General features: G+C 38.7%; 1 protein-coding gene across 12 annotated transcripts in view; it reads left to right on the top strand.

Moving 5' to 3' along the window:
- The window catches only part of PTPN13 (protein tyrosine phosphatase non-receptor type 13), a 227,187-nt gene that overhangs the window by 130,443 nt on the left and 72,473 nt on the right, over positions 1 to 24,271 (top strand). For all 12 annotated transcript variants that reach the window (XM_033214154.1, XM_033214164.1, XM_033214160.1 and 9 more), the window contains 7 exons: positions 6,878 to 6,952; positions 7,075 to 7,249; positions 9,239 to 9,392; positions 9,670 to 9,808; positions 10,527 to 10,679; positions 17,035 to 17,217; positions 20,315 to 20,477. In XM_033214154.1, coding sequence (XP_033070045.1) covers positions 6,878 to 6,952; positions 7,075 to 7,249; positions 9,239 to 9,392; positions 9,670 to 9,808; positions 10,527 to 10,679; positions 17,035 to 17,217; positions 20,315 to 20,477 — 1,042 coding nt within the window. The remainder of the gene's footprint in view (positions 1 to 6,877; positions 6,953 to 7,074; positions 7,250 to 9,238; positions 9,393 to 9,669; positions 9,809 to 10,526; positions 10,680 to 17,034; positions 17,218 to 20,314; positions 20,478 to 24,271) is intronic.

Below are 24,271 nucleotides of genomic sequence, written 5' to 3'. Positions count from 1 at the left end.
GGGGCTTGCTGAGAGCCCCTAGTGTCGGCTCAGGTCTCCAGCTGTGCTGGCGGCAGCGGCGTCTCCGAGGCTCTCACTTTGCCACAGTCACTGCCATGTAACCCCGACCCGCGAGAGAGGGCGAAGACAAATGTCTTATTTTGAGAAGTGTCTCTTCATATCCTTTGCCCACTTTTGATGGGGTTGTTTGTTTTTTTCTTGTAAATTTATTGAAGTTCTCTGTAGATTCTGGATATTAGCCTTTTGTCAGATGGGTAGATTGCAAAACTTTTCTCCCATTCAGTAGATTGCCTGTTTACTCTGATGCCAGTTTCTTTTGCTGTGCAGAAGCTCTTTAATTTAATTAGATCCTATTTGTCAATTTTGGCTTTTGTTGCCATTGCTTTTGGTGTTTTAGTCATGAAGTCCTTACCCATCCCTGTGTCCTGAATGGTATTGCCTAGGTTTTCTTCTAGGATTTTTATGGCTTTAGGTCTAACATTTAACTCTTTAATCCATCTTGAATTAATTTTTGTATATGGTGTAAGAAAGGGATCCAGTTTCAACTTTCTACATATGGCTAGCCAGTTTTCCCAGCACCATTTATTAAATAGGGAATGCTTTCCCCATTTCTTGTTTCTGTCAGGTTTGTCAAAGATCAGATGGTTGTAGATGTGTGGTATTATTTCTGAGACCTCTGTTCTGTTCCATTGGTCTATATATCTGTTTTGGTACCAGTACCATGCTGTTTTGGTTACTGTAGCCTTGTAGTATAGTTTGAAGTCAGGTAGCGTGATGCCTCCAGCTTTGTTCTTTTTGCTTAGTATTGTCTTCACTATGCGGGATCTTTTTTGGTTCCATATGAACTTTAAAGTAGTTTTTTCCAATTCTGTGAAGAAAGTCATTGGCAGCCTGATGGGGATGGCATTGAATCTACAAATTGCCTTGGGCAGTATGGCCATTTTCACGATATTAATTCTTCCTATTCATGAGCATGGAATGTTCTTCCATTTGTTTGTGTCCTCTTTTATTTCGTTGAGCAGTGGTTTGTTGTTCTGTTTGAAGAGGTCCTTCACATCCCTTGTAAGTTGGATTCCTAGGTATTTTATTCTCTTTGTAGCTATTGTGAATGGGAGTTCACTCATGATTTGGCTCTTTGTTTGTCTGTTATTGGTGTATAGGAATGTTTGTGATTTTTGCACATTGATTTTATATCCTGAGACTTTGCTGAAGTTGTTTATCAGCTTCAGGAGATTTTGGGCTGAGACAGTGGGTGTTCTAAATATACAATTATATCATCTGCAAACAGGGACTATTTGACTTCCTCTTTTCCTAGTTGAATACCCTTTATTTCCTTCTCTTGCCTGATTGCCTTGGCCAGAACTTCCAACACTATGTTGAATAGGAGTGGGGAGAGAGGGCATCGCTGTCCTGTGCCAGTTTTCAAAGGGAATGCTTCCAGTTTTTGCTCATTTAGTGTGATACTGGCTGTGGGTTTGTCATAAATAGCATTTATTATTTTGAGGTAGGTTCCATCAATACCTAGTTTATTGAGAGTTTTTAGAATGAAGGGCTGATTGTGTTGAAGGCCTTTTCTGCATCTATTGAGATAATCATGTGGTTTTTGTCATTGATTCTGTTTATGTGATGGATTACATTTATTGATTTGCATATGTTGAATCAGCCTTGTATCCCACGGATGAAGCCGACTTGATCATCATGGTGGATGAGCTTTTTGATGTGCTGCTGGATTCGGTTTGCTAGTATTTTATTAAGGATTTTTGCGTCGCTGTTCATCAGGGATATTGGTCTAAAATTCTCTTTTCTTGTTGTGTCTCTGCCAGGCTTTGGTATCAGCATGATGTTGGCCTCATAAAATGAGTTAGGGAGGATTCCCTCTTTTTCTGTTGATTGGAATAGTTTCAGAAGGAATGGTACCAGCTCCTCCTTGTACCTCTGGTAGAATTTGGCTGTAAATCCATCTGGTCCTGGACTTTTTTTGGTTGGTAGGCTGTTAATTATTGCCTCGATTTTAGAGCCTGTTATTAGTCTATTTAGGGATTCAAATTCTTCCCGGTTTAGTCTTAGGAGAGTGTATGTGTCCAGGAATTTATCCATTTCTTCTAGGTCTTCTACTTTATTTGCATTGAAGTGTTTATAGTATTCTCTGATGGTAGTTTGTATTTCTGTGGGATCAGTGGTGATATCCCCTTTATCATTTTTTATTGCGTCTATTTGATTCTTCTCTCTTTTCTTCTTTATTACTCCTGCTGGCAGTCTATTTTGTTGATCTTTTCAAAAAACTAGCTCCTGGATTCATTGAGTTTTTTAAAGGGTTTTTTGTGTCTCTGTCTCCTTCAGTTCTCCTCTGATCTTAGTTATTTCTTGCCTTCTGCTAGCTTTTGAATGTGTTTCCTCTTGCTTCTCTAGTTCTTTTCATTGTGATGTTAGGGTGTCGGTTTTAGATCTTTTCTGCTTTTTCTTGTGGGCATTTAGTGCTATAAATTTCCCTCTACACACTGCTTTAAATGTGTCCCAGAGATTCTGGTACACTGAGTCTTTGTTCTCATTGGTTTCAAAGAACATCTTTATTTCTGCCTTCATTTCGTGATCTACCCAGTAGTCATTCAGGAGCAGGTTGTTCAGTTTCCATGCAGTTGTGTGGTTTTGGGTGAGTTTTTTAATCCTGAGTTCTAATTTGATTGCACTGTGGTCTGAGAGACAGTTTGTTGTGATTTCTGTTCTTTTACATTTGCTGAGGAGTGCTTTACTTCCAACTATGTGGTCAATTTTAGAATAAGTGCAATGTGGTGCTGAGAAGAATGTATATTCTGTTGATTTGGGGTGGAGAGTTCTGTAGATGTCTATTAGGTCCACTTGTTGCAGAGCTGAGTTTAAGTCTCCCATTATTGTTGTGTGGGTGTCTAAGTCTCTTTGTAGGTCTCTAAAGACTTGCTTTATGAATCTGGGTGCTCCTGTCTTGGGTGCATATATATTTAGGATATTTAGCTCTTCTTGTTGAATTGATCCCTTTACCATTATGTAATGGCCTTCTTTGTCTCTTTTGATCTTTGTTGGTTTAAAGTCTGTTTTATCAGAGACTAGGATTGCAACCCCCACTTTTTTTTGTTTGTTTGTTTGCTTTCCATTTGCTTGGTAGATCTTCCTCCATCCCTTTATTTTGAGCCTATGTGTATCTCTGCATGTGAGATGGGTTTCCTGAATACAGCACACCAATGAGTCTTGACTCTTTATCCAGTTTGCCAGTTTGTATCTTTTAATCGGGGCATTTAGCCCATTTACATTTAAGGTTAATATTGTTATGTGTGAATTTGATCCTGTCATTATAATGTTATCTGGTCATTTTGCCCATTAATTGAGGCATTTTTTTCATAGCATCGATGGTTTTTACAATTTGGCCTGTTTTTGCAGTGGCTGGTACCGGTTGTTCCTATCCATGTTTAGTGCTTCCTTCAGGAGCCCTTGTAAGGCAGGCCTGGTGGTGACAAAAATCTCTGAGCATTTGCTTGTCTGTAAAGGAATTTATTTCTCCTTCACTTATGAAGCTTAGTTTGGCTGGATATGAAATTCTGGGTTGAAAATTCTTTTCTTTAAGAATATTGAATATTGGCCACCACTCTCTTCTGGCTTATAGGGTTTCTGCAGAGTGATCTGCTGTTAGTCTGTTAGGCTTCCCTTTGTGGGTAACCTGACCTTTCTCTCTGTCTACCCTTAACATTTTTTCCTTCATTTCAACCTTGGTGAATGTGACAATTATGTGTCTTGGGATTGTTCTTCTCTAGGAGTATCTTTGTGGTGTTCTCTTTATTTCCTGAATTGGAATGTTGGCTTGCCTTGCTAGGTTGGGGAAGTTCTCCTGAATAATATCCTGAAGAGTGTTTTCCAACTTGCTTCCATTCTCCCCATCACTTTCCAGTACACCAGTCATACGTAGATTTGATCTTTTCACATAGTCCCATATTTCTTGGAGGCTTTGTTTGTTTCTTTTTACTCTTTTTTTCTGTAAACTTGCCTTCTCGCTTTATTTCATTAATTTGATCTTCAATCAGTGATACCCTTTCTTCCACTTGATCAAATCAACTAATGAAGCTTGTGCGTGTATCACGAAGTTCTTGTGCCGTGGTTTTCAGCTCCATCAGGTCTTTTAAGGTCTTCTCTACACTGTTTATTCTAGTTAGCCATTCATCTAACCTTTTTGCAAGGTTTTTAGCTTCCTTGCAGTGGGTTTGAACATGTTCCTTTAGCTCAAAGTTTGTTATTACCAAGGTTCTGAAGCCTACTTCTGTCAACTTGTCAAAGTCATTCTCCATCCAGCTTTGTTGTGTTGCTGGTGAGGAGCTGCGATCCTTTGGAGGAGAAGAGGCACTCTGGTTTTTAGAATTTCCAGCTTTTCTGCTCTGGTTTCTCCCCATCTTTGTGGTTTTATCTACCTTTGGTCTTTGATGTTGGTGACCTACAGATGGGGTTTGTTGTAGATGTCCTTTTTTTGTTGATATTGATGCTATTCCTTTCTGTTTGTTAGTTTTTCTTCTAATAGATCCCTCAGCTGCAGGTCTTTTGGAGTTTGCTAGAGGTCCACTCCAGACCCTGTTTGCCTGGGTATCACCAGTGGATGCTGCAGAACAGCAAATATTGCTGCCTGATCCTTCCTCTGGAAGTTTTGTCCCAGAGGGGCAACCAACTGTATGAGGCGTCTGTCAGCCCCTACTGGGACGTGTCTCCCGGTTAGGCTATGGGGGGGGGTCAAGGACCCGTTCTCAGAGCTCAAATGCCATGCTGAGAGAACCACTGCTCTCTTCAGAGCTGCCAGACAGGGATGTTTCAGTCTGCAGAATTTTCTGCTGCCTTTTGTTCAGCTATGCCCTGCCCACAGAGGTGGAGTCTATAGAGGCAGCAGGCCTTGCTGAGCTGCAGTGGGCTCTACCCAGTATGAGCTTCCCGGCTGCTTTGTTTACCTACTCAAGCCTCAGCAATGGTGGACATCCCTTCCCCCGCCAGGCTGCAGCCTTCAAGTTGATCTCAGACTGCTGCGCCAGCAGTGAGCAAGGCTCCATGGTTGTGGGACCTGTTGAGCCAGGAACGGGAGAAAATCTCCTGGTCTGCTGGTTGCTAAGACTGTGGGCAAAGTGCAGTATTTGGGTGGGAGTGTTCTGTTGTTCCAGGTACAGTTTGTCTCAGCTTCTCTTGGTTAGGAAAAGGAAATCCCTGTACTCCTTGGGCTTCCTGGGTGAGGCAACACCCCCCTCCCCACCGGCTTCAGCTTGCCCCCGAGGGCTACACCCACTGTCCAACCAATCCCTATGAGATGTACCAGGTACCTCACTTGGAAATGCAGAAATCACCCATATTCTGTGTCGATCACGCTGGGAGCTGCAGACTAGAGCTCTTCTTATTCGGCTGTCTTCCACTTTCATTCTTTCTACTCTATTTCTATTCTTGCTTAAAATGTGTCCTATTAGTTCATTGAATATTAATAAGCCCCTTATGTTAAACATTTACTTTTACATAAATGTTATCTGTCACATGTTACACAGTCAATTAAATTGAATAGAATTCCTACACCAAACAATCAGTGTGCTGTACAACCAAATGCAAAGAAGAAACCAACAAAAATGAAACTCTGGTAACATCCATTAGTTCAAACACACACCTACACATACACACAAACCACCTGCCTCTGGCCTTAAGATTAGCCCTGGTTTCATTCTACCTTTTGCCCATTAAGATATAATCTTTCAGTCTTTTCTCAAACCTTCTCCCACCCAGAGTCTAACTTGTTTTAAGTTGTCTCCTAAACTAGTTCTCCCCTTTGGCCAAAACCCCAGAATATACAAGAGGAGAAAAGGGAAATCATAGATTGAGAAGCAGTAAGTACAGAGTTTGCACTCCACTTTCCCCATCTCATGGGTCCTTTATTTCCTGAGATATTTTCTTGCTGGGGACATTAACAAGGATCAGAGACTATGTGACTGATACTATCCCTAGTTGCCACTATTTAAAACAAAAAGTACAGTGTCAAAGGGTTCCAAGATAGTGATTACAGGTAAATATATATAGACACAAAGTAGATGTCTTTTAACTATGACCAGTTTTTTTTGTTTTTGTCTGTTTGCTTTTAATTTTTTTAGAGGCAGGATCTTACTTTGTTGGCGAGGCTGGAGTGTGGTGGTATGATTATAGCTCACAGCAGCCTGGAACTCCTGGGCTCAAGTTATCCTCTGGCCTCAGCCTCCTAAGTAGCTGAACTACAGGCATGCATCAGTGCCCAGCTACTTTTTTTATTTTTTGTAGAAACAGGTTCTAACTATGTTGCCCAGGTTGGTCTCAAACTCCTGGCCTCAAGTGATCCTCCTGCCTCAGCCTCCCAAAGCACTGGGATTAGTTGTGAGCCACACACCTACCCTACGATCTATTTTAGGCTGAATGTCACTTTCTAAGACAATGAGATTCTGTTCAATCACTTCATGCATTAGCAATATTAAACCAAATCCTTATATGAGCTTAATAACTCTTTATTACTTCTTGAATACTATTTTTTTTTTTGAGTCTGAGTCTATCTGGATGCCAAATAGTGAAAACCCTGTAAAACAATATAAAAGTCAGGCATTATTTTTGACATCAGCATCAATAGTAGAAAACAAAGATGGGGAAAAACTTGTTTAAAGTTAATGTAAGGCATACTCCATTTATTTCTGTTCTTGGTAAATTCCGGCATACTTCTTCATGAAAGCTTTGACTTTTTTTTTAGATCACCTAGTTCTAATGTGGTGATTTTATAGTTTCATAAGTAATTTATTGTTGTTACATTATTTTTCCTTTCAAGGAAAAAACTAGAATAAATAGTAAAAACTATTGATTCTGCTTATGTGATTTGCAGAATTTCTTTGGCCCTGAGTTTGTGAAAATGACAATTGAACCATTTATATCTTTGGATTTGCCACGGTCTATTCTTGTAAGTAATAAAAACAATTTGTGTCACACTTAGAAAATAATTTCAGTAATTTAGTGCTAAAAAACAGTTAAAATTTTAATAATGCTTATTTTCATGAATGCCATTTATTTTTTCAATTGTAGACTAAGAAAGGGAAGAATGAGGATAACCGAAGGAAAATAAACATAATGCTTCTGAACGGGCAGAGACTGGAACTGACCTGTGATACCAAAACTATATGTAAAGATGTGTTTGATATGGTTGTGGCGCATATTGGCTTAGTAGAGCATCATTTGTTTGCTTTAGCTACCCTCAAAGGTACCAAGACATTTTGTATTCAGAGTACAGTATAGAAACTTAGCAACAAGCTGACTTCCTATGTTTGTTACCATGCCTGACCTCATTTTGACAATTAGTAACTAAATGAACTAGTCAGTAGAAGTGAGTTAGGAACTCCCTTTATTCTCCCAGATATTTTCATTGTTTTAATAGCTGTGTTTGTTGGGCATCTTCTGTATCTGACTGAGAAGTTTTTGTTTTATTTTTTGCTATGGTTATATAAAAATAGATTTTAATTATATTTTAGGGACCATTTTATATGTTAATGGCCTACATGTATACTCTAGAAATTAGTATCCTGAGTCTGAATATATAGCAAGACCCTATTTCTGAATTTCCACATCAATTTATTTAGCCTACTATCCTAAAATCATAGTGACTTTTTAAAATGTCAATTGATGGCTAAAAATTAGTTATTTCACATATCTTTTAAATATTGTATCCACTTAACTCCATGATGTTTATAACCACAGTGGTCTAAGACACAGCTTCAGTAGAAGCCTCTTCTACTTACCAGTTAGAGTTGCCAGAGCAGTAAGAAACTTTTTGGAATTTGCCTCCTTTTTAAATAAATCATTATATTTGTAAGTTACTCTTTAATATTTCAGATTCCTGTTTACCTCAGAATTTAACTTGGAAAGCTTAGACAGCAAAGTACCATAAATGACAACTGTCAGGTTAAAGGATCCTAAAACTCTATAAGCTCATAATATCTTCTTTATCCTAAAAGAAATATTTCCCTCAATATAGATTATTGAATTATTGTGCCTTAAAAATGAATAATTTATGCTGTAGACTCATCCAATAAATAGTCAATTAGTACCTACTGATGTTCTATCACTACTAATTTTACTTTTAGACTAATCAGTCAGTATTGTCTACATGAAGCTGATTCAGTTCATCCAAATTTCTGTTTATACTACACCTAACTTCTTATAGATTCTGCTCAAATCAAATTGTATTTGATTTGCTCCAGACGACCACCAAAGTAAATGCCAGAGAATAGGCAAGTAGGCAAAGTAAAAGAAAACTTTATTTACAACCCAATGTGAAGGAGGGGCGAGGTTCACCAGTCTCCGGTGATGAAGGCCCACGAAGTTGCTCCAGGGTTCTCCGGGGAGGTTCCTAGGTCCTCACACGAGCAGGGGCCAAGGAAGTTCGCACCGCGCCCCGCCAGGAGTGGCTTTTATGTCCTGGGCCCGGGAGTGGGTGGGCAGTGGGCGGGACATAGGCGGGTCGGAGGCGGGGCGGTAGGAGCGGCTAAGTAGGTTTCAATTTTCTCCGTCAGGGGTCGGGTTGCGCCTGCGCAGTCGACCTGTGTCTTCCCTGGGCACGGGAAAGTTAACAATGAAGAACCCGGAAATGCGCCATTTTGACTACTTTGTTCTTTTGTTCCCTCCCTCCCTCCGTCCACACAGTATTGAGTAATTCTTTTATTTGGAGAGAGTAAATAATAGTTAACTAATGACATTAAAAAATAAAATGATGAATGTCATTCCACCCAGGTTTCAGCTGGTAGCTCAATAATAGTAAGTACTAGCTAATATTTATTAAATGTTTACCATATACTGTGTGCTTTAACAAGTGTTTGTATTCATTATGTCATTTGATCCTTATAACAATGCTGTAAAGCAAGGATTACCACTATCCTGATCTTAAAGACAAGAGAACTGATGTCTAGAGAGGTAAAATAATATATCCAGTGTCATACAGATAGTAAATGTTGTGGCCAGGTGTTGAATCTAGGACTGTATGTCTTTAGAGCCCCCATTCTTAAGAGTGGGCCATATTGCCTCCCATCTAAATGGAGTGTCTCAGAGCTCCCTGCCTGCCACATTTTTAACAGTCTTGTATTTATATTCTCATATGATACTCTTTTATGCAAGTCTGACCAAAAAGTGAAGAAATTAGAAGAAAACACTAAAGTAGTTTTTATTTTATCTGAACATTTTTCTCATTCTGTTTTAGATAATGAATATTTCTTTGTTGATCCTGACTTAAAATTAACCAAAGTGGCCCCAGAGGGATGGAAAGAAGAACCAAAGAAAAAGACCAAAGCCACTGTTAATTTTACTTTGTTTTTCAGAATTAAATTTTTTGTGGATGATGTTAGTCTAATACAGTGAGTACACAAGGGTTTCTCTTTTGCTCCTTTTAGACACTGGTCTTTTGACCCTTTGCTTACTGATACTGAATTACTTGATTCCAATCAATGATAATGTCTGCTTTATGATAAAAGTAGTATTTCCTTCAACACAGTGTATTTAATCTTTATGCCTTAAAAGCTTAATAATAAGCTTAATAATAAACTCATGGAAACTAACCTTACATGCCTATAATAAAAATCACTGTAGTATTCAAAATCAAAGACCAAGATGTCTGTGTATTTGTTTTTTTAGACATACTCTGACATGTCACCAGTATTACCTTCAGCTTCGAAAAGATATTTTGGAGGAAAGGATGCACTGTGATGATGAGACTTCCTTATTGCTGGCATCCTTGGCTCTCCAGGCTGAGTATGGAGATTATCAACCAGAGGTAGGATTTATATTTTTATCCAGGACCATTTTTGTTTGGTGTTCTTACCTTTAACATAGTTAATGACTAAACATAATTCACGTGTTTGATGTTTAGATCTGAAGATTTAGAGACTTCTTTGGTACCTCAAAATGACCAAGCACTCCATGTATATCAATTATATAAAATCATGAAGTGTGGGATTTTTTTTTTCCTGTTTAGAGTTATCCTGTTTTGGAGTTTAGGAATATCTACCACTTACTCCTTCTCCCAAGTTCTAACCTACAGAGACTAGACACAGGAGTTATTAGTTAAATATAAATTAAAAGGATCTTCTGCCTTCCACATAATGGGCTGGTAGCCTGGCAGAGCTTACTGTATGGAGAACTCACAGTATACTTAAAGCCTGATGTTTCTAAATAAAAGTGATCTAAGAGGAAGCAAGGGGCTGGAAGCTGTGCCACTGGAGCAGCATCCTTCACAACGTTCATCCTAAAGTATAGTAATATGAGGCCCTTGAATGTCACACTCCTCAAACTTGCTAATCAGTTCAGTCATTTTATCTCAGTGAATAAAAAAAGAAAGACTGACGCATTTCTTCTAAAACTCATTCCTCAGAGAGAGATGTAGAAATAGAAGTACTTCATCTCTTAGCCAAAGCAAGAACTTCTTTAAGATAGAAGAGGGTTTATTCCAATAAAGGGCAAGCAATTGCTTATGAAAACATTCTTTTTTCTAGGTTCATGGTGTGTCTTACTTTAGAATGGAGCACTATTTGCCCGCCAGAGTGATGGAGAAACTAGATTTATCCTATATCAAAGAAGAGTTACCCAAATTGCATAGTACCTATGTGGGAGCTTCTGAAAAAGAGACAGAGTTAGAATTTTTAAAGGTAAGCATGCAAGATTACAAATGATTAGCTTTGTATCTTTTTCAAGTAAGCAAGAAGTGTTAGAGAGCACATATCTAAGAGTTCAAATGCCAAAAACTGATACTGCACATAATCTCATCTCATTTATTGCTGACTAAAATTATGGTATTTTAATTACCATTTTGTAAAAAAGGGAAATGAGACTCAAAGAGGAAATGTAATGTTCCCAGAGATATGGGGCAAATATGATTTGAACCCATCTCTATCTGGCTGTTAATCCTATGCTTTTATCTTATTCCATACGCAAAATCAAAATACATTATACAGAAGAAGCAAATTAATTTGGTGAATGGCTTGATAAGAGAGGCAAGTTCATACTGATTCTAGAATTGTTTGTTTTGCTTTTTCTCAAAAGGCTTAAAATTCAGTTACATCCTTTAAAAATGGTCTTCCCACTAAATGTCAATTAATGTAGATAGGGGTAGAGAGTCAGAAAAAAATGACTTACTAGGTTACAGTTCTATTAGACCTATAACCAGCTTCTATATGACCTCAGATAAATAGTGCATTTATGATCAAGAAAAATAGTACCATGTAAACTTCCAATGCAAATAGCAAATATAAGATAGTGTTCCATTGAAAAGACAAATTTTCAGAACATTCTTCTGTTTTAGCTTCCTAGGATATAACAGTATGCCTTCCATTCGCTGCTACATATAGAAAGAAACCAAGTTTCCCAGCCTATGAAAATTTATGAAAGGATTTTATTCACAGACTTATATTACCTTTAATCTAGTGTTCATGGAAAGAAAGAAAGGCAAGATGGTTTGTTCTGTTTGAGTCTAAATTTAAAAATATTAAATTATGGACCTACACTTTTCTTAGTTATTACATTTTTATACTTGTAGAAAGTAAGAAGTTACATTGTAATTTTATTAATAAAGGTAGAAGGCAGATTGGCACAGTGAAAAGAATTTGCATGAGGATTTGCAGGCAGACAGTCTTGCATTTGAATTCTTTTTTTTTTTTTTTTTTTTTTGAGACCACCCAGGCTGGAGTGCAGTGGCCGGATCTCAGCTCACTGCAAGCTCCGCCTCCCGGGTTCACGCCATTCTCCTGCCTCAGCCTCCCGAGTAGCTGGGACTACAGGCGCCCGCCACGTTGCCCAGCTAGTTTTTTGTATTTTTAGTAGAGACGGGGTTTCACCATGTTAGCCAGGATGGTCTCGATGCATTTGAATTCTTATTTCAACTAGCTGAGTGACCTTGGACAATGTATTTAACTTCTCTAAGTTTCAGTTTTCTCCCTGTAATTAGCATGCCTAATGAATATTAGGTTGCCCTACTCCTTCTAATAATATATTCTGTTACTTCATTTCCCTTTAATTTCAGCATCTTTCTTCTAACTTAAGAAGTTTTGTCTTGTTAACACAACCTTCTAAGGCTTCACTTTTGCTATATATTATGTTGCTTTTGAAATATCTTTTGTAAATCTGCTTTATTGAAGTATAATTTATATGCAATAAAATTTACCATTTGTATGTGTTCGGTGAGTTTTTAAAATATATATGCCATTGAGCTTTGGCATAGTTATGCATGTCTATAATCCCAGCTGGTTGGGAGGCTGATGTAGGATCACTTGAGCCTGGGAGTTTGAGGCTGCAGTATGCTTTGATCTTGTCACTGGGTTCCAGTCTAAGCAACAGAATGAGATCCCATCTCAGAATAAAATAAAACAGTAAAGTAAAATAAAATATAAAAATATGTATTCAGCACCACAGTCTTGAGAACAAGGGTTAGCAAACTGTGGCCTGCCTGTTCTATAAATAGTTTTATTGGAACTAGTCCATACTCATTTCTTTATATATCATCTGTATCTGCATTCATACTCCAACCGCAAAGTCCAGTCATTACAATAAAGATCATATGATCCACAAAGCCTGAAATATTTACTATCTGGCCCTTTACAGAAAAAGCTTACCAACTCCTGATATAGCACATTTCGAATACAGAAATTTCTCTCATGTCTCTTTATAGTCAGTCCCCTCCCCCTACCTGTAACCCTTAGCAACTACTGATCTGCTATTACCATAGTATTTTTTTGTTCTAGAATGTCATGTAAAAAATAATATACAGTCTTTTATGTCTGGCTTCTTTCACTTAGAATAATACTTTTTTTTGTTTCTGTTTTTGAGATGGAGTCTCACTCTGTCGCCAGGCAGGAGTGCAGTGGCATGATCTCGGCTCACTGCAACCTCCGTCTCTCGGGTTCAAACATTCTCCTGCCTCAGCCTCTGGAGTAGCTGGGACTACAAGTAGCACGTGCCACCACACCCGGCTAATTTTTTTTTTTGTTTTTAGTAGAAATGTGGTTTCACCATGTTGGCCAGGATGGTCTTGATTTCTTGACCTTGTGATCTGCCTGCCTCAGCCTCCCAAAGTGCTGGGATTACAGGCGTGAGCCACCGTGCCTGGCCTAGAATAATACTTTTTTTTTTTTTTTTTTTTTTTTTGAGACGGAGTCTCCCTCTGTCGCCCAGGCTGGAGTGCAGTGGCCGGATCTCAGCTCACTGCAGCTCCGCCTTCCGGGTTTACGCCATTCTCCTGTCTCAGCCTCCTGAGTAGCTGGTTCTACAGGCGCCCGCCACCTCGCCTGGCTAGTTTTTTGTATTTTTTTAGTAGAGACGGGGTTTCACCTTGTTAGCCAGGATGGTCTCAATCTCCTGACCTCGTGATCCGCCCGTCTCGGCCTCCCAAAGTGCTGGGATTACAGGCTTGAGCCACCGCGCCCGGCCGAATAATACTTTTAAGATTCATCCATGGGGTGGTATATATCAGTAGTTTCTTTTCTTTTTTTTCTGAGTAGTTTTTATTTGTGCAAATGTATAATTTGTTTATTCTTTTCATTAGTTGATAGATACAAAGCTGTTATAAACATTCCAGTTCACATTTTTCTGTGAACACAGTTTTTATTTTTCCTGAGTAAATATCTAGCAATAGGATTGCTGGGACCTATGGTAAGTACATGTTTAACTTTGTAAGAAACTTCCAAACTGTTTTCCAAAATCATTGTACAGTTTTACAGTCCTACCAACAGTGTGTGAATTTCAGTTGCTCCACATCCTTGACAACACTTGGTAGTTTCAGTCTTTTTCACTTTAACATTTGAAATGGGTGAGTAGTGGTATATTATTATGGTTTTAATTTGTACTTCCCTCATTACTATTTATGTTGACCAGTCTTTTCATGTGTTTATTTGCTATTTATATATCATCTTTATTGATGTGTCGAATGAAACCTTTTACCCCCTTTTGTAACTGGTTATATGTTTCCTTACTGTTGAGAAGTACATGTTCTTTAAATATTCTGCATACAAGTCTTTTATCAGATATGTTTACATATATTTACTCCTAGTCTGTGGCTTGCCATACATTTTCTTAACATTGACTCTTCTTTTTTATTTTTAAGAGTCTCACTCGGTTGCCCAGGCTGGAATGCAGTGGTGCAATCTTGGCTCACTGCAGCCTCCACCTCCCAGGTTCAAGTGATGCTTCTGCCTCAGCCTCCTGAGTAGCTTGGATTACAGGTGTGCACCACCACACCTGGCTAATTTTTGTATTTTTCACAGGGATAGGATTTTGTCATGATGGCCAGGCTGGTCTCAAACTCCTAGCCTCAAGTAATCTGCCTGCCTTGGCCTCCCAAAGTGCTGGGATTACAGGCATGAGCCACTGCGCTGGCCAACATTAATTCTTGATGAGCAAGTTTTCAATGTTAATGAAGTTTCCAATTTTTTTATTTTCTAGTTTATAGTTTTTATGTTCCATCTAAGAAATTTTTGCCCAACCCAGGGTCGCAAATACTTTCTAAGTTTAATGCTTTTAGTGCCTGTATTTAGGTCTGTGATCCATTTTTGGTTACATTTCATATGTAGGGTGAAGTAAGGGTTGAAATTCACTTTTTTGGCATGTGGATATACAGTTGTTCCAGTAACCTTTGTTGAAAAGATTATCCTTTCCACATTAAACTACATTGATACAGTGTGTTAGTCCTTTTTCACACTGCTGATAAAGACATATACCCGAGACTGGGCAATTTACAAAAGAAACAGGTTTAATGGACTTACAGTTCCACATGGCTGGGGAGGCCTCACAATCGTGGTGGAAGGTCTCACATGGTGGCAGACAAGAGAAGATAGCTTGTACAGGGAAACTCCCCCTCTTAAAACCATCAGATCTTATGAACTTACTCACTATTATGAGAACAGCATGGGAAAGACCTGTCCCCGTGATTCACTTACTTCCCACTGGGTCCCTCCCACAACATGTGGAAATTCAAGATGAGATTTGGGTGGGGACACAGCCAAACCATGTTCTGCTTCTGGCCCCTCCCAAATCTCATGTCCTCACATTTCAAAACCAAGCATGCCTTGCCAACAGTTCTCCAAAGTCTTAATTCGTTTCAGCATTAACTCAAAAGTCCGCAGTCCAAAGTCTCATCTGAGATAAGGCAAGTCCCTTTTGCCTATGAGCCTGTAAAATCAAAAGCAAGTTAGTTACTTCCTAGGTACAATGGCGGTACAGGCATTGGGTAAATACAGCCATTCCAAATGGGAGATATTGGCCAAAACAAAAGGGCTACAGGTCCCATGCAAGTCTGAAATCCAGCAAGGCAGTCAAACCTTAAAGCTACAAAATGATCTCCTTAGACTGCATGTCTAACATCTGGGTCACGCTGATGCAAGAGGTGGGCTCCCAAGGTCTTGGGCAGCTCTGCCCCTGTGGCTTTGCAGGGTATAGCCCCCCTCCTGGCTGCTTTCATGGGCTGGTGTTGAGTATCTGTGGCTTTTCCAGATGCATGGTGCAAGCTGTCATTGGATCTACCATTCTGGAGTCTGGAGGACAGTGGCCCTCTTCTCACAGCTCCACTAGGTGGTGCTCCAATTGGGACTCTGTGTGCAGGCTCCAGCCCCACATTTCCCTTCCCTACTGCCCTAGCAGAGGTTCACCATGAGGGCCCTGCCCCTGCAGCAAATGTCTCCCTGGGATCCAGGAGTTTCCATACATCCTCTGAAATCTAGACGAAGGTTCTAAAATCTCAGTTCTTGACTTCTCTGCACCTACAGGCTCAACACCATATGGAAGCTGCCAAGGCTTGGGGCTTCCAGCCTCTGAAACAACAGCCCAAGCTGTACCTTGGCCCCTTTTAGTCACAGCTGCAGTGACTAGGATGCAGGGCACCAAGTCCCTAGATTCTACGCAGCAGAGGGACCCTGGGCCTGGCCCACAAAACCATTTTTTTCTCCTAAACCTCCAGGCCTGTGATGGGAGGGGCTGCCACAAAGGTCTCTGACATGCCCTGGAGACCTTTTCCCCATTGTTTTGGTAATTAACATTTGGCTCCTTGCTACTTATGCAAATTTTTGCAGCCAGCTTGAATTTCTCCTCAGAAAATGGAATTTTCTTTCTACCCACATTGTCAGGCTGCAAATTTTCCACACTTTTATGCCCTGTTTCCCTTTTAAAACTGAATGCCTTTAACAGCACCCAAGTCACATATTGAATGCTTTGCTGCTTAGAAATTTGTTCTGCCAGATACTCTAAATCATCTCTCTCAAGTTCAAAGTTCCACAAATCTCTAGGGAAAGAGCAAAATGCTGCCAATCTCTTTGCTGAAAAAAATAAAATAAAATAACAAGAGTCACCTCTGCTCCAGTTCCCAACGGGTTCCCAGCAAGTTCCTCATCTCCATCTGAGACCACCTCAGCCTGGACCTTATTGTTCATATCACCATCAGCATTTTTGTCAAAGCCATTCAACTAGTCTTTAGAAAGTTCCAAACTTTCCCACATTTTCCTGTCTTCTTCTGAGCCCTCCAAACTGTTCCAGCCTCTACCTGTTACCCAGTTCCAAAGTCACTTCCACATCTTCAGGTATCTTTTCAGCCATGCCCCACTCTACTGGTACCTATCTGCTGTATTAATTCATTTTCACGCTGCTGATAAAGACATACCAGAGAGAGTGCAATTTACAAAAGAAAGAGATTTAATGGACTTACAGTTCCGTGTGACTGAGGAGGCCTCACAATCATGGCAGAAGGTGAAAGGCATGTCTCCATGGAGGCAGACAAGAGAAGAGAGCTTGTACAGGGAAACTCCCCTTTTTAAAACCATCAGATCTTGTAAGACTTATTCACTATCATGAGAACAGCACAGGAAAGACCTGCCCGCATGATTCAATTACCTGCCAATGGATCCCTCCCATAACACATGGGAATTCAAGATGAGATTTGGGTGGGGACACAGCTAAACCATATCATACAGCTTTATGTCACCATTTACCAAAGTGTATTGCTATGGTATGATATTATTCCAACAGGTCTGCCAAAGACTGACAGAATATGGAGTTCATTTTCACCGAGTGCACCCTGAGAAAAAGTCACAAACAGGAATATTGCTTGGAGTCTGTTCTAAAGGTGTCCTTGTGTTTGAAGTTCACAATGGAGTGCGCACATTGGTCCTTCGCTTTCCATGGAGGGAAACGAAGAAAATATCTTTTTCTGTATGTCCATTTAACCTCTTTTCATTATATTTTCAAATGTTATTACCAACTTCCAGTGTAACATATTAACAGACTTTCCTTAGACTCTACCACTCAATGGGGATAATACATCTTAATACTATTTAACTCTTCCTTTGTAGTTGTAGAAAGTATTATTGAGATTTTATTTATGTCTGGTTTTTTCAACAGGTGATTTTTAAGATTATTACACATTCCTGACTGGTTATATGCTCAATTAACTTTAGTTAAATTACAACCAGCTTGAATTCTCTGAGTAAGTCAGAACTTATTCTAGGGTTGTAACGTCTCACACAGAGAAATCCTCCTAATGTTTTTAAGATAGATAATTATCTTAACCCTAGTGAACCTTGTCTGGCCCAATAGTAGACCCCCTCGTAGCAACTGTTATTTGAATCTCAGAGGTACAGAGACTTACTGGATTTTATGAATTAGTCCCAGGACTTTCTGCAGTTTTAGATTTTTGGTGTACAGCTCTCTATAGAGATAAAGTTAGAAAATGATTTTTAGAAAATAATATGTTTATGGAAGATAGTTAGCGATAAAGGCATATTTTGATTTTGGACCTAGTTGGGATACCTGAACATTAAAGTTCCATTGGCCAACTTCAGAGATGAATAAAAAATATTAATATGTTCAGATGTTTGTTTTCCTAGTGGTATTCAGGAACTACTGATACCTTTAGTTCATATTTAGGCTAAAGTATAGTCTCAGCAAAACAGTGTTTATATAGTTACCAAGGTCCTGATGAATCTGGATAATCTTCAACCCTGAGACCATTTCTAGACCTAATGGTTAGTTGATTGGTTTCCTCTGAAACCAAGAGATATCACAAGATTGCCAAATAATATGTTCTCCAGACCACCCACATCTTCTCAAGATTGTCAGGACCAGGAAATTACCTGGGTTTAATTTACCTTCCCCCAGTGGAAATGCTGGCAGAGCCCACGTCTGAAGGAAACTTTAAATTAATTAAGTAGAAATCCAGTTTGGACCATTTTGAAAAGGCAACAAGTCAAATAATCACACAGCATTCAGCTCTATGTAATTTGCCAAGCTACCACACTGACGCCCATATATAGAACTAGCCGTGATTCATTCATTTTTAAAGATCAGCAGGAATAGAAAATAGTTCACATTCCCACTCAAATTATTCCTTTATTTAATAGCATTCATTTATCCTGAAGTTCTTTCTCTAACACAGAACTCTATTTTTTTAACCCTCCTTTTTATTTCTGCTAACCTCTGGGGAAGTGGAAAAGTTACCATTTGTCTTCTCATATCTCACAACTGAGTTCTCTCAAGCACATTTCTTATCCAGTCCATCCATTAACACTTGGAGAGAATCAAATATTCTTCATTTGTGTTTCAAAACTATACATCTTTCTTAGATATTAAATCATCTATACTATCACTTTTCATAATTAATATGAACCTCTAACCTATCTCTGCATTTTTGTGTGTGTGATCTTTGCTGCCTTTGGGTTTTTTATTATAGGTACTGGTTCTGTAGTTCTTTTGACTGATGAACTAAGAAGATTCTTTAATGTTAATGCTTGAATCAGTGAGAGAGTTTTACAACTATGGAGTTCAGTGTCTTTGCAAATTCCTTGACAGTGGTTAAGGAAAGAAAAAATGTTCTCCAAGTATTTGAAGAGTTACTTGGTATACTACTGATAATCAAGATACTAGTTTGTTGCTACTGTATCTTTAGCTCCTCTCTAATACTTACTGATTTCTGTTTCTAACAAAGAAAACAGATTTAATCCTGGAGCTTTAATTGGCAACAATATCTAGCTAGATTTTAGCAATGTTGTTTTATTTCTAAAGTTTCTTTGAATTTATACAAGTAAGAAAAGTCCATTGAAAAATTTATAAATAACCAAGGCTAGAAATTGTAAAGATGACATGATTGAAGTCTGGGTAATACTCTGTTATTACAACTCTTGTAAGCCTACTAAATTTGGCTTTTCCATGCCTATTTCCACATTTGAAGTAAAGACAAGGGACATGAAGTAGAATAATCTGCACAGTAGCCAAGAGCTAGAGTACAGTCTAACTGAACTTAAGTGATTCTCCAGTGATATTAGTCTTAGATCCCTGACATGTTGAACACTGGTCTCTTAAGGCATGGGTCACCATTTGAGTATGCTCTCTTCCACAAGAGACATTCATTTTTCAAGAAATTTCAGAGAGATGAAACTGATTTGGTGATTCTCCTACTTTCCCTATATTTGGCACAAATCACTATCTCTAAATATCAATGTGTTTTATCTCTCAACCCAGCAGTTATGTTACCAGTACCTCTCCATCTCACATTTTCTTTAATTTTCCACAACTCCTATTCAGCCTTTGTGCCACCCAGACTCTACTTAACTGAATCCCAGCTCTTATCGTTATATATTAATAAAAATATCTTGTTAAACTTTCATTTTCTTTACCCAATAGAGTAGAACACATATTTATTATTTCCTTTCCAAACAGTTTTGGTGTTTGTAAACATTACCATAAATTCAAAATATCAATAATCTTATCAAAGGAATCAGTTTCCTTTGTTGATGACTGATATATACAATCTAGATTTAGGCTACAATTTCTGAAAGTGGCAAACTATTAATTTATATCTTGCATTTGTTTATAATAATACAGTCATGTGCCATGTAATGACTTTTCCGTCAACAACTGACCACGAGCAATGGTGGTCCCATAAGATTATAATGTTATATCTTTACCACACCTTTTCTGTGTTTAGATATATACTACACAAACAGTTGCCTACAGTATTTAGTAGGCTATACAGGTTTGAAGCCTAGGACCAATAGGCTACACCATATAGTCTAGGTGTGTAGTAGTAAGCTATCCCATCTAAGTTTGTATAAGTGCACTTCAGGATGTTTGCACAATGACAAAATCACCTAATGATGTATTTCTTGGAACATATCTTTATTGTTAAGTGATGCATGACTATATAGGATTATATTTATATTAGATGTAAGTCAGCACCCAGTGCCTAATAACAGGAAATATAAATAATATCTCTACTTATTATAATTATGAATACCCTTGGTTAATATTGTAGAAAAAGAAAATCACATTGCAAAATACATCAGATGGAATAAAACATGCCTTCCAGACAGACAACGGTAAGGTATGCCAGTACCTGCTGCACCTCTGCTCTTCCCAGCATAAGTTCCAACTACAGATGAGAGCAAGACAGAGCAACCAAGATGCCCAAGATATTGGTAAGGAGAAACAAACTATTTCAGATGACTCCTGGGAATATGCAGAATTTTTGCCACCAAGTTTTAAAAGAACTGCCATGTTTAGGATGAAAACTTACAATGTATATACATGTTAAATGGCTAAATCAAGTCTATAAAGGTGTCACAGATGAAACCAGTATTTCAGCTTCATGTTCACCCTGAGAAAAGACTCCTAGGGAGTACCTGTTGAAATGTCCATTTTGTGCTTAGCAATGAAAGGCTAGTTGATGTAAACATTATAAAAGTTTGGTCATGTTCTCTACCCTCAGTAAACTTATCCAATATTTCGAAAGGTAAGACCAACATGCTTGAAACAGCAATACACAATAGAAGTTCAGGATTTCAGCCAGGCACGGTGGCTTACGCCTGTAATCCCAGCACTTTGGGAGGGTGAGGTGGGTGGATCACGAGGTCAGGAGTTTGAGACCAGTCTGGCAAACGTGGTGAAACCCTGTCTCTACTAAAAATACAAAAAATTAGCCAAGTGTGGTAGTGGGCACCTGTAATCCCACCTACTTGGGAGGCTGAGGCAGAGGAATCGTTTGAACCCAGGAGGCAGAGGTTACATTGAGCTGAAATTGCACCACTGCACTCCAACCCAGATGAGAGTGCCAGACTCCGTCTCAAAAAAATAAATAAATAAAAGTTCAGGATTTCAATAACAGATTGTATTGTACAGACTTTATGACCTATACTGTTAGAAGAGGGAAATCAGAGACTAGAGTACTGGACAGGTGGCACTTGAATTGGATATGAAGGATAAAAATAATGCAAGTACTTTGGAGATAAATGGAAGGGCTTTAGAGATGAGGGAAAGAATATAGGAAACAAGGCAGAGGATGGGGGAAGTATGCACCCAGAACAGGACAGTGAAGAGACACACTGTATAGTTTTCTGGGTGGCAGATTTACCACCTATTTGTTTTACTTGGGTGCATCCCCGTTCTGAGATTGAGATGGATAATCATAGTGCCTAATATAAATGGTCAGGAGAATGGTTTTACTTTCTTTTGAAAAGGAGTCAGCAGAAGAAACTAATCTGACTCTGAAAAAATATCTCAATCAGAACTGAAATGTTTAAATTTCAGAGAGATAAAACTGATTTGGTGATTTCTGCAATTAGGGATTAAAATTATACAAAATTTAATTCTGCATAGTAAATTCTTACAGGTATAAGTGAAACAGTGAGAAGTATGTGATTTAAAAATTTAATGGAATAGCACTGATGACCTTGTGCAGCAGGGTCCTATGAATTCTTTACCCAAACTGTTTCACATTCAGAAAATATTTTCCCCGTAAGAGCAGACTGGGGCGATGGCAACCTATGACTAGATGTTTCTCAACCTTTCAGAATCATGATGGGGTGGAGGTTGTATGCTGATTTAAAATGAAGATTCCAGGAACTTACATAAAACTTAGAAAGCTACAGTCTTTGGGAATTTGGACCCTAGAATATGTACTTTAACAGGCTTTCCTCAGTAATTATTATTATTATTTTTTTTTTTTTTTTGAGACAGAGTTTTTCTCTTGTCGAAATCTTGTTTTGGTGCAGTCTTGGCTCACTGCAACCTTTGCCTTCTGGTTTCAAGCGATTTTCCTGCCTCACCCTCCAGAGTAGCTGGGATTACAGGCACCTGCCACCGTGCCCGGCTAATTTTTGTATTTTTAGTAGAGACAGGATTTCACCATGTTGGCCAGGATGGTCTCAAACTCCTGACCGTGATCTGCCCGCCTTGGCCTCCCAACTCAGTAATGATTTTTACACATGCTAAAATACAATAACCACTGCTATAAAGTAATCCCATTATTCTCTTTCTGTTTTGCTCTGCTAGAAAGTTTATATGCTCTTGTATATTTTCAAAGTATAGTGAAATATCAGACCTATTAGAGCCATCACCATTCTTACTTTGACTAATATTCTGTTCAGTACAATCCATAACAATTGAAGGTTACTTCGTTACAGTTGTAGTATAGTGAACAGAATCAGAAGACAAAAGTTTGAAGTTAGTCTCTCATCCTCAACATTTCTTATACTGAAGAACAATATAGTATAGCAGTTAAGAGCATGAGCTCAGGAGCCAAATTGCCAGTGGTAAACTAGGCTCTGTTACTTACAAGCCCTAAAACCTTGGGCAAGCTACTTAAACTCTTTGCCTTAGTTACTTCATCTATAAAATGATTACCGTAAGATAATACCTATATCAGAAAGTTGTGAAACGAAAATTAATTCATACATATAGAGCCCTTTAAAACTACCTGGCAAAAAATATTCAGTAAACACTTACTGAAGTATTCATTATCATTATTGTCATCACCATCATCAACATTGTTTTACCACTAGAAGATAGTACTACTACTATACTATATGCTTCTACACTATGTAATAGCGGTAATAGTAGCAGCAGCAGCAGCAGCAGTAGTAGTAGATGAATGAATGACCTTAGCAAAGTAAGTGACTTTTTGGAATCTCAATTTCTTCATCCATGGAGTGGGGCTGGGGATACTGTTGTGTATATATATATCACAGGTTTACCCCCAGGATCACAACAGCTATGTATCCTTGCCCTCATATATGAAAGCATTTTAAGATGGTGTGATCTGTATCTTTCCCCTTGGCTTATAAGTAACTGTCTGCCTATTTATTTGTACTACAAATGAAAACAACTGGTGTTATCTGTGGCAGGTTAATGGGCTAACAAATGTATGCTGCTTCTTTAGAGTCATAGAATATTGGTGCTAGAAAGAACCTTACAGGTCATTAAGTTCAAAATTTTACTAATGGCAAAACAGGTTGAGAGAAGATAGTGTTTTGCCCTCATGTCATATATAGAGGTCATATCTCTTAATTCCGAATCCAGTGCACTTTCTGTTTGATGAATTTCCCAAGAACTGATTTGCATGGATTTAAGATTAATCAGTTATTGAGCATTTACTGTTTGTAAGTGCACAGTACTATGGGATAAGAGAATAAATGAAGTCCCTCTCCTAAAAAGAGAATATGATTAAGCTGACGATATAAGAAATCACAGAATGGTAGCAGGGACTGAACAATAGCAGAAACAGATTAGGAAGTATGAATTGCAGACTAAGTATGGAGCTAGCAAGCCTTTGTGTTCAAATTTGAAACATTAATATTAGGATACAAGTTCATTCTAATCCATGTTGCAGTTCTTTCCAGGTAAAAGGCAGTAGGAAACACCAGATAAATGGTTGGTTTATGATCCCATCCCATATCCAAGAGTAGGCTACAAATGGATTTAAATATCTTATTCCCTAATATGTTCACAAAGCTGACTAAACTGAGCCAGCTATCCTTATTCCTGCCAAAATTTGGTCTACATTTTCTTTAAGGATGGAGGAATCTATTGGGTGTAAAGGCATTTCCTTCTGAAGACTTCATTTTGCTTGTTTGATTACAGGCAACTCGTAAAGTAAATGAAAATAGAATAGTGTTGTTTGCTCTATTAAAAACTTTATATTTTGAGGTAAATATGACAATGGGAATTTTTTTTTTTTTTTTTTGTGACAGAGTCTCGCTCTGTCGCCCAGGCTGGAGTGCAATGGCGCCATCCCAGCTCACTGCAAGCTCCACCTCCTGGGTTCACGCCATTCTCCTGCCTCAGCCTCCCTAGTAGCTGGGACTACAGGCGCCCGCCACCACGCCTGGCTAATTTTTTGTATTTTTAGTAGAGACGGGGTTTCACCGTGTTAGCCAGGATGGTCTCAATCTCCTGACCTCGTAATCTGCTCGCCTCAGCCTCCCAAAGTGCTGGG

The sequence above is a fragment of the Trachypithecus francoisi genome, unplaced genomic scaffold (genome assembly GCF_009764315.1).
Source record: "Trachypithecus francoisi isolate TF-2019V2 unplaced genomic scaffold, Tfra_2.0 Lachesis_group1, whole genome shotgun sequence".
Lineage (NCBI taxonomy): Eukaryota > Metazoa > Chordata > Mammalia > Primates > Cercopithecidae > Trachypithecus > Trachypithecus francoisi.
This window is presented reverse-complemented; position numbering and strand designations above follow the sequence as displayed.